Below are 11,028 nucleotides of genomic sequence, written 5' to 3' on the forward strand. Positions count from 1 at the left end.
CAAGAGACATCTGTGTGATGGCTACCTAAGGGTGTAAAAATGGTTACTTCTATTAAATTTATAAGTAACCTTGCCAGCTCATTGTCAAATGTGAACACTTCTCTGAGAACTGCACTCTGAGAACTGCACATCTCCAAAGTGACGCATGATTATCTTCAAGAGCCAAAATCCAAATCCAAGACAAACTAATGTTCAGGCCTACAGCAGTATTTATCAGGGCAGGGTTAGTCACAGCCCTGCCTTCCTGTCTCCTTCTACTTCGCATTGTAAACTAATGATTTTCTTAAAGGTTTGCTTTTCTAAACTTTCATTCAGGCTTGTGTAGCTTCAGAAGGCACAGTCTTCCAACCACGAAAGGCAACAAATGAGGCCGTTTACAGCCAAAATGCGGAGGTAAAACATATTTTCCGTGGAGGGAGTTTGAGGTTAAAAAGCAAAGAGTGAAAGCTGGCATTTCTGTAAAGCCTGGGCCTGCCTGTGCTACAGCTCAACATGCATGGGCTTGTACCTGTAGGGTTTGTCAGGTAGGGGAAAAGAAGCCTGAGCATATAAGGATCAGAGTGCGTTGTTGCACGCATATTTGCTCAACAGTTTGCTGTTACGAAACATACTTCAGTCTTTTTTGGCAACAGAAAACACATGTTGTAAGTATGAGCTCCAAATTGGCTTTAAACTTCGAGACTTTGGACAAACTAGTTGTCTGGCACTGAGAATTGTGATACTGTTGAACATTTTGAATGTTTTACTTCCCCTCCGGTCTGCCTTGTTCTTCTGTAATGACTGACTTTCTCTGATCTTACCCAGATAAAAAGCATGTTGCTAAAATAAAACTGGGGTGGGTTTTGCGGATGGTTCTCTCTTGTCTGCAAGTGTGTGAGCAACTGTTTCTGATAGGGCTTCTGTGATCTGTGCAGTTTTTATTGGAAGTTTCTCCCTCTGTGTTTCTGTGCTTCTCTGTGCTTCTCAGTAAGCCTCCAGCTCTCTTTCCCTTCCTTCCTTTCCTCCCTAAGAAAACATGAAAAAGGTCCAAAGACGAGTGAGAATTATTTGAGCTGAATGTGCTCTGCGCTCAATGTGATGCAATCCAAAAAGAGAAAAAAAAGAAAAAAGTGGCTACATTAGGAAATAGCCTTTACTCTGATGCCTTGTCCCTTATGTCTGAGGGACTGTTTGAAAATGCATCACTTTAAAGTAAAGTTCAAAGCTGCACTGTTAAAGCGGTCAGAACTTTTTAGCATTTTCATACAAATTAGATGAACTTCTTTAATTAGTTTTTTTCTTATCAAGAGGGACATCAAACGTTTTTTTAAGGAATCCAGTGATTTAGGAGGACAGTACTTGGGCAAGTGAGCTAAACTAGAGGACTCAACATTTAGACTGCCGGTTCTCTGGCTTTGAACAATATCTCTGTTGCCGATCTATTGCTCAGCGGGAAAAAGAGCAGGTCAGAGTTTGTACACCCACAGACAGTTTTATTGTGTTTTACATATTCATCTAAAACAGGAATTGTACCAATTTATCTTGAATATGCCAATGCGTGCTTTTCTAGTCATCTGTAGAACTGCATTTTCCACTCCATACTTGTTCAGGCCTCTCATGAACACCCTCTCATGACAGCATTGTTCTGCTACCGTTCATAGCCACACTGGCCACATTTAGCAACCCAACATATGACATTAACCGCATGGAAAAAAGTGAATGGCATTCAGATCAAAGAATCTGATGAAGTTAAGCCTTGCTTCCAACACAAGTCTCTCTAAACTATGCAAAGATATTTTTTATCATTAAGACATGTGTGTAGCCATGCACACACACAGCTCACTCAGCAGTGTTTGTTTGATAAGGCAGGCTGCTGGACTGCGCTGCCTGGAGCAGTCTTGTTCCAGGTACTCATCCAGGTGCTGATGACTAGCTGGCGAGGTCAGCCCGTTGCTGCTGGCTCAATAACATACCAGAAAGAAAAAAATCCAGTGCAATATCAGGTGTTTTGGTAACCTTACACTTTGTGTGTTTTTGGTAGACCACCAGTCCTGAAGCACAGTTACATTAACAGCTTGTGAATGTGTGAAACTGTCTCACTGTGGAGCAGAGTGTTACCCAAGGTAAATAAAGGTTCAAAAAGCATGCTAAGTAGCATTACGTCCTTGTTGAAAAGTGGTGCTCGGCTGCACCAACAGCCACCCCTCACTGCTGGGTTTGGCTCGGCAGTGGGGAGAACTGCTGTAGTTTTTCATGTTCATGTGACTACAACACCTCACTGACAACTTTAGGTCCTCTGGTCTATTTTGTTGGGGATGCAGAGGGGTGAGTTTACCTGAGATGAGACAAAAACGTGCATTCCTCAAAAGTTCCTCCCATCCATAAAAAATAGGCTTCAGCAGAATTATGAGGAGCTTCCACAACTATGAGATAAAAATGACATACCTCTCTATGTACAGAAGCTGTTGTACCTGCCTGCTTATAATGCATATTTATATATGTCATAGACAAATTCTGTACAGTTGTTGTTATCCCATCCACACATCAGATAATGTGAATTGCTCTTGCACATCTACTCCAGCCTGTGAGTCTGTCAGTGTAGAAGCTAGTTCTTTATTTATTTGCTCCACTTTTCAGCATGTTCACTTGCTGTAATTCGTTGTATTACATTCACTGCTCTGACTTATTTTTATCTGATTCTCTGCTGCTGCAACGACCCAGTTTCCCCACAGGGATCATAAAATTTTCATCTAATTTAGGATTTCCGAACAAGTAAACTAATGACAAGAGGATACTCCTAGTTTAGCTGTCAGCTGCCATGCTGACATTAATCTAACTCATTGCAGACAAGTTACAATTAAACTTACAGAAACAGGAATTTCAGTGAACCCAGTCCACACACTGATTTCAGTGATTCCCACAGAATATTAGAATATAATCTTATTAAACCATCGAGTAGACCATTATGTGCCCATTGACACATTTCTAATTATAGCCTTATGTGCAACTGTGTAAAGTAACCAAGTACCTTTACTCATGTACCAAGTGTGAGGTATTTAACTTAGTATTACATTCTACCTCACAAAGCTTCAATGGAAATTATTGCACTTTTTACACCACTACATTCATTTTAGAGCCATAATTAATTCTTACTTTACAGATTTTACAATTGAAATTGAATTCTGAATGCAGGCCGTTTCCTTGTAACATTGCATTTTTTTTTTACATTGTGGTATTAATTTTACTTAAAGTTGCATTTAGTTATTTTTCTTTGGGTCACTTGCAGGCAGCAGTACGAGCTGTAACAACACTGATATATTATCACCTTAGCTCTGCTTTGGTCTTCGCCAACTCTTGAGAAAAATAGGCTTTTCAGCTGCTAAACGCTCCATTATGTTCATCAGATAGTCACTAACTTTGTCTGTTTGCCATTTGGTGCTGGGCAGGTAGCGTACAGTTGGCTTTTAGAGCTTTTCGCTGAAGACAGCTGCCTGCTGCTGCTGGAAACAAGGTTGATGAGGCTGTAAAACCAAAACAATGAACTGAAAGATGCTACACCACTCTGTAGAGCTGAGGGGAACTGCGGAGTCGGGTGGTAATTTTCGGTTTATAATAATAATAACTTTATTTATATAGCACCTTTCAAAACATAGTTACAAAGTGCTTTACTTAACGGTTTGTCACTACGAGCGACACTTTTCACATTACACATAGTAATTTGATTCATTGTAAACATAGAAATATTAATTAGTGCTACTAATAGTGAAAGTTTTGAATACTTCCTTCACCATACATAATGTACAAGAAAATAACTTTTAATTGCCTTTTTTAAAAAAAAATCTATTTTCATGCAACTGTTCAGGAGGGAACCCACTTCCAGTGGACAACACTGACTATCTGATACCTGGTATTAGTATCGGCTGAGATGTGAGTTGTCATTAATTTAATCCTCTACAATTGGAAATATTAAAAAATGAGGTGGCCGTACATATTTTTAATGAATTCACAATATGATTGATTTATATCAGTTAATTAAAAAAATACATTTAACTAAAACTTTAACAGATAAACCATTAATCATCAATTACTCTGATGTAATAAGTAGATAAAAATTTGGATCTTATGGAAGTTAATCTGACAGAGATACACCTTTGTCCTTTACACAATACTGTGCATCACCTGTTTGACAAGATGTACATTTTATGACATTTTTGCTCTGCAGGGCTCCTGTTGATGATGTTATGGCATGGGGAGAGTCGCTCGACCATCTTCTGGAGTGTAAAAGTAAGCTCACTCATGGATTTACTCCTCTCACTTTTCAGTCAAATGCTCCTCTCGCAATTCTCCATCCTGTCTTTTCACACTCGCAATTCTCTGCTGCTCGGCCCCGCATATCATCTTGAATTGCCGTCGGGCTTCCTTTAGGAGGATCGAGGATATATTCTTCCTTCAAGTTCATCAAATCCATTTATATTTAAGGAGGATGACAATGGCAGAGATAAGAGGCCTAATCTGATCTGCCAGTGTAGATAGGGTGAGTCCAGCCCGCTCTTATTCATTTATAAAGCCGGCACTCACTGATGGCTTTTCACCTGACCATATTCCCGGCCTCTATTTGAAAATGACTAAAGGGGCAGATGGGTTCTTTCTCTCTTTCTTTCTGCTGTCTTTCCTCTCTCATTACTTTACTGAAATGAATTCAGCTGATCTGTAATATTTCAGCCTGTTGTCTCCTGTGTCGAGATTAACAGTCTTCCAGAAGATAAATGTTGTCTTGCATCCCAGTTGCTCCATTTGCCTTTGAAGAAATGCAGTGACACATATGACAAATCGGTGAACAGTAACAGTAGCGAAAAATAAATAGTTGTGCATGTGGCAGTTGCAATCTGATGGCATTTATGTACCTTTACATCTCGTGTAAATCGTTAAAGCGTCGGCTCCGTTATGACTGAAAACTCAGGTATGGACCGGGAGTGATTCGTAGACGGGAACAAGCGGCCTCTGGACAATATTTTGTTTCCTGTCAATTACTGTCAGAGCGCCAGCTGTGATTTATGTAAAGCAATATCTGTGACTAACACTGGTGCTCGCAGTTAGCTGTTTGTTTGTGCTCCCAGAAGACGTGCTAAGTATTTCACACCTGCATTAGAATCGCAGCTCCGTGAATACTCCCGTAACAAAAGGTAATAGGTGTGAGGAGAAGATAACAAGAAATATAGGTGTGTGCAATTATATGATGCTGAGGCAGTGCACATTGGGATGCAGGGTTTGGTTTTGAAGGTTTTGAAGTTAAAAGTGCCTCCAGACATCCACCACAATACCTGGCAGTTTGCTGCATCATCTCTTTGTTCACTGACTCCTTTGAGCTAACAAGGAATATGTTGAGGAAGAGAGAATGGGAGTGAAAGATAACAGAATGGCTTAACCTTTAGCTAAGGCTCACTGCTCTTATGATTTTCTTCTAAAATACCCAGATTTTCAAAAAAGAGCAGGTTAGTTTAAACCTGTTTTTACCTGATTTTATGTCCCTGTGCCCACAATAGTGTTATGTTTCCTGCTGCAAGATGGCAGTTTAAAGTAAAAAAGGTCTTCATGTAACAAGAACAAGGTCAGAAATCTTCTGGTAATACAAAGTGGAGACAAAATGGGGAGAAAACACAAATGAGCTGCTGATTCCCCCTGAGTTGAAAATAAGATTTGAGTATGGAAGCTCTTCAAACTCTTGAGTCTGGGATCAGTATGTTTTACAAAATAAAAACGTTTTCAGAGCCACATTTCATGGTCTTCATCAGGGAGGAATCATGATGAAGGTATCACACCTGAGTCAGTTTGCTGATAAAGACTGTGAAAGGTCATTGCAGTGTATTTGAAAGCCAGTAAGATTTGTTTGTCACAGAGAATCCAATTTTCACCCAGATGTTTGTATTTCTGATTTTTTTATGTGACTTGCACCCCCCTTCAGACCCTCCAAAGTCCTGGGAAAATAAAACTTCTATCTTGTGCGCACAAGATCTAGGGGCTTCTTCACACAAGTACTACAAGAACTACTCGTACGAACAGATTCATTCTGAAGTGGCACATACAGTATGAGTGACTTTCGAGAATCGGTGGCATTCACCAATTTTCTCGTATTTAGACATATTATTTTTAAAGTATGAATAAAATTCGCGAGTGGTCCAGACCTGTTGTACAAGTCATGTACAGATAGTTTCCCTTCCTTCACAAGTGAAAAAACACTTTGACTTAATAATCATAACGCCTTAATCTGAATAAATTTGGATCTTAAATATGAATAAACAAAAATATATATCTAACTAAAACAGATTTAATTCAAAATTAACATTCTGTTCACCAGATCATCATCATCATCATGGCTCGCCATTTATTTTAGATTTTATCTGGGTATTTCAGCACAGCAACAGTTCAGTAGTTGTTAGAAAATCCTGTCACGCTGACAGCAGCCTCAGGCTCTTTTATGTAGGTCTCTGTCCAGTATCATCCTCTGTTCCTCTGTCCATGCAGTGTAACATCAACTACTCTAGACTATAATAATCTCTGGTCACGTCCCCCTTGACCGCCTCTTACATTAGTCAAGGACCACTTTGCTTTTAAAAGTTTTTTAGCATTTAACCTCATGTCAAACCATTCCTCTTTATGTCTGTGACTGTCACAGTACAGCGCTGCTCAGATGGCACATTGTTGAAAGTTTTATTATTAACATTTTTATAATTGTTTCAGGTCATCCGATACCACTACTGACACTGACACTGCTAAATGTGCCTGCTGATTTCAGTGCATTGTGAAAGTCTTCTTACTCTTTGGTAACATTTTTGTGAATGAAACTTGCCCACAAAAAGAGCTGAACAGGTAGCCTTACATGCACACCCCCTCATGAACAGCTGCCATTCATCAGGCTGAAACAAGCAATTTACAACAAGTTTATGCAGTTAAGAGTTTGGTGAATCTGACTTGGAACACTCGCACGAGCAAAAGAGTTTTAGGATGAGAATATAAAAATCAGTTAATTAAAAACTCCATTAGGCCCAATGTCTTGATCACAAGATGATAACTTGAGCACACAAGATTAAAAAATATCATATTTCGGGACTTCAGGGACTCTGTATCTTTCACTTTTTACACATGAAAAGAAAAAATGGGAGTAATAAGCACAATTATCAACAGTAGTCATAACTGTACATGGCTTGGGGTAAAATAGGGTATTATGTATTTGAGTGCATTAATGCATATGTATAGTGGATTTGGTTACACCTCGAGGGACTGCTATAATGCAATGAAACTGTCCATGTTTCAAAGTGTTCCCACTCCCTCTGTGCAGCAGGACAGCTGGTGTTTGAGGACTTCTTGAGGACAGAATACAGTGAGGAGAACCTTCTATTTTGGCTGGCCTGTGAGGACTACAAGAAAATTACCAGTGGGATAGAAATGACTTCTGCTGCCAAAAGGATCTACACAGAGTTTGTCCAAGTTGATGCGCCTAGACAGGTATGGATAAAGTCAGACCTGTGTAACTTCGAATCAGTCTCAATTGCCGGCTTACTTGTTGTTACTGTCACTCCTCCAGTTTCATTCACTTCTACTATGAAATACAGTGTTTATAGGCTAACTTCCCTGTCTTTGTTGTTTAGTGCTACTCAGTTTTTTTCTTTTACTATTTGAAAATGTAGTTAACTTTCTAAACAGGCATGATAATATAAAAATACCTCCAAACAGAAAGACCTCATGAGTGAAATAAAAGTTGCTGTTTTCTGAACACAGATAAACATTGACTGTGTGACGAGAGAAGAAATCAGTGAAAGTATCTCTCAGCCGGGGCCAAATTGCTTCAACAGGGCACAGAGACTGATATATGGTCTGATGGAAAACGACTGTTATCCGCGATTTCTGAAATCAGAAATCTACCAAGCTCTTCTGGAACAGGCTGAACAGCGATGAAAGAAACGTGAGGAAAAAAGCTCGTCCAACGCCCCTCTGAATGATTGATTCTGCACTTCAGCCGACTCTCCTTAGAATCTCAGTTTAGAACAAAAAAAAAAAAGGCTTGTCTGTCAGAGGAAGCAGAAGTGAAAGGAGATACAGAGCTGTAGGTATGGGGACTGACAGGATCTAAAAGCCAAACATGATCTAAATAATGTATTAAGAAGCTTTTGAAGTCAATTTGTGTTTGGATCACTTTATATTGCACAAACAAGGAGTGTAATTCTGACTAAGGCTGACATCAAGCTCTGAAAGGTTGACATTTGTTTGGAAAGGCAAGTATCAAGAGTAAAATGTGTATACTTTTTGCACACAAATTAGTAATTTGTACAATTAATAATATATTCTATTCAAGTCCAAAGCTCTACTGTGTGTCCCGTGAAAAAAAACTGTCAACTGCCCAATATGAACCCCAGTGTGACATCCTCATGTTGGTCTGTTACAATTCAGTATGATTATATTTGATGAGTGATTCCACCTTCTCATTATACATATGTAACATTAACAAACAACATTCTGTGTGCTGGTATAGAATCCAAAAACCTGTTATTATCTGGTTGCATTTCTGAATAATCAGTTACCAGCAGTTTATTTAGTTGTCTGTGATGTACCACCCATGTAATTTTGTTTGTGTTGGATATACATCACATGAAAATACAATAATGGCAACTTTAAAGCATCTCACTCCCTGCTCTTAAATAAGTTATTTTTGACAGTAAATATTGTGTTAGAATTAAAACTGTGCTGTGTTGTTTTTGCTGGACAAGTCCTGCAGCTGTGGTGGCTGATTATGATGATTAAGAAATGGCTGTATGTATGAGCATGTGTGTATGCAAATGCTGCTTGTGTGTGTGTGTGTGTGTGGGCGTGTGTGTGTTCTAATTTATGAGCATGCAAATGTCCGTGCAACAACAGAAAAAAAGGGGGAAAATCTCCCTGATTTAGGGCATGTTTTTCAGATCTTCAGGTGTTCATCTTGGTTCTGCATTTAGATTTAAGGGTTTTAGAGTTACGATTAGGACTCGAATAAGGTCAGGGCAATAGTCAGGATTTTAGGAATTCCTCCAGCACAAATCCAACCCCACAAAGAATTCTGACTAGCCTACAAAAAACAGTTTGTGTTAAAAATTTGTAATTTTTCTCTCTCTCTACATTATGCTCTAAATGCAGTTTCAAAGCCTTTTCTCTATGAAGATATTTACTCTGTTCTAAAACCCATCATGTGTACTGGTATTAATAATTAAAAAAAGAGTTTATAATCTGCACCGGAATCTGCATCATACAGACACGATGATAGGCAATCATGTTAACTGCAAAATTTGCAAAACTGACATGGGATTGAATGCCAGCACAGTCGAGAGGAGTCTAACACAGTAGTAAAAAATGGGTCATCGGTGTGCTCCCTCCTTTATCACAACTGGACACCTGCTCCCTATTGCCCCGTTAGGTTTCCGCAGTATATGCTAGCCTCTAGCTCCAGTACTTTGCCAGTTCATCTGGTGTTGCTGGTGTGACGATGGCTCCATTCTATTCATTTGTCCCAGTAAGCAATTACAGTGTGACAGTGACCCAGAATGCACCATACCAGGACCCTGAAACTGAAGTAGCTAAATGGAATTCAGTCATCATTAATTTTATTATTTACAACTGTGTTTCCTGTGACATGACGAAATGTATCCCGTGAAAAAGACTTGTGGTGTGTTTTTTTCCCTGTCTATCTCCTGTGGACTACTTTTCCTATGCTGTTGCCTTCCTGTTAACGAAGCTTGCCATTAACACTAACGTATTAAACCTTGCTTTTACTCTATACCTGCCTTGCCTGACAGTTAGGCTTTGGAGTGCACACCTTGCTTTGTCCAGTCTTTACAGTTTTAACCTCTGTTCAGCACTGAAAAGGTATTTGATCATTTAAAATTCACCAAATCGTATATTATTGATACTGTTGCTCCGTTAAGGACAAAAAAAAAATGAAGACAAACACAGCTGCCACTGCTTCAGTGAGTAAATGGCTTAAACACTCAGCTGTGAAGAGAGAATGTTGAAAAAAGTCAACATAAACGGAAAGCTGATAAACTGCAAGCGTCCTACAGAATCATGAAAGACTTAATGCTGAAATATTGGCCAAACCTGTGGGAGTCAACAGTGGCTTGCTGATAATGTAGACATCCCATCAGTAACCCAAGCAACATTGGAAAGTCTGTTTCCATCCATCCATTTTTGATGGCTCACAAACTGCAAACATCCAGTGGGAATTAAGTAAGCTGAGGTTATCAAGCAGCATTTATGGCATAACGGTGAGCTCAACATCAACCACAAACATCATCCCTACATAGTCTAATCATAGTGATTTACTAACTTCCTGTTGTTCTGTATTAGAAGAACAGTTCTTCTGTGTTTCTTGAAGCCATTTTCAAGTCTGATGCCTACAGGCCCATATTAGTAATACATTTTGGCAATATGCTTTCTTAGATGAGATCCCACTCTCAAATCTTTCTGTTAAATATGAAGCAGCCAGCAGCAGGTTAGCTTAGCTTAGCATAAAGACTGGAAGCAGGGGGAAACAGTTAGCCTGGTTCTGACAAAGGTAACAAAGTATGCTTACCAGCACCTCTAAAGTCACTAATTAAGGTTGTTTTAGTATATTTAGACACCAAAGTGTATAATGACAATGACTTTAGACTCCAGCAAATTAATTAGAGAGCTTTTGACGAGCTGGTAGGTGGATTTTATTATCTTCTGACAGAGCCAGGCTAGCTGTTTCCAATCTTAATGCTAAGCTAATAATATATAAAAATAAAAACATATAAACACATTATTGTGACTGAGGCAAAGTCAAAATATCTGGTTTGATACCTAGAGAAAGCAGTAGCATGGTGTGAAATTTACATAAAACCTCCCTGAAAGCTAGGGATGACACGGTAATTAAGACTTTTTACGTATTTTGTGCCAGTGCATTGGGGAAAAAATAATCCTACGTTGCTCTTTCAGGGGGGAGATGTAACAATGTTAACATGTCACCTTTTTTTTCTCTCCTGGCAACATATCTCACTGTGC

At 39.1% G+C, this 11,028-nt stretch overlaps 1 protein-coding gene across 6 annotated transcripts; it reads left to right on the top strand.

Moving 5' to 3' along the window:
• Nucleotides 1-374: 374 nt before the first annotated feature.
• On the top strand, nt 375-8,713 carry LOC122877227 (regulator of G-protein signaling 8-like). Of its 6 annotated transcripts, none has more exons than XM_044198500.1 (5): nt 375-393; nt 3,842-3,906; nt 4,202-4,263; nt 7,316-7,482; nt 7,756-8,713. In XM_044198500.1, coding segments are annotated over exons 2-5 (408 nt in total). In that variant the 5' UTR covers nt 375-393; nt 3,842-3,904; the 3' UTR covers nt 7,933-8,713. The 6 variants fall into 6 exon arrangements, with proteins under 6 accessions (XP_044054435.1, XP_044054436.1, XP_044054432.1 ...); XM_044198499.1 differs by lacking the exon at nt 375-393 and adding an exon at nt 523-644 and having other exon boundaries at nt 3,426-3,906; XM_044198498.1 differs by lacking the exon at nt 375-393 and adding an exon at nt 529-644.
• Nucleotides 8,714-11,028: the final 2,315 nt, after the last annotated feature.

This window comes from Siniperca chuatsi, linkage group LG6 (assembly GCF_020085105.1).
Source record: "Siniperca chuatsi isolate FFG_IHB_CAS linkage group LG6, ASM2008510v1, whole genome shotgun sequence".
Classification (NCBI taxonomy): domain Eukaryota; kingdom Metazoa; phylum Chordata; class Actinopteri; order Centrarchiformes; family Sinipercidae; genus Siniperca; species Siniperca chuatsi.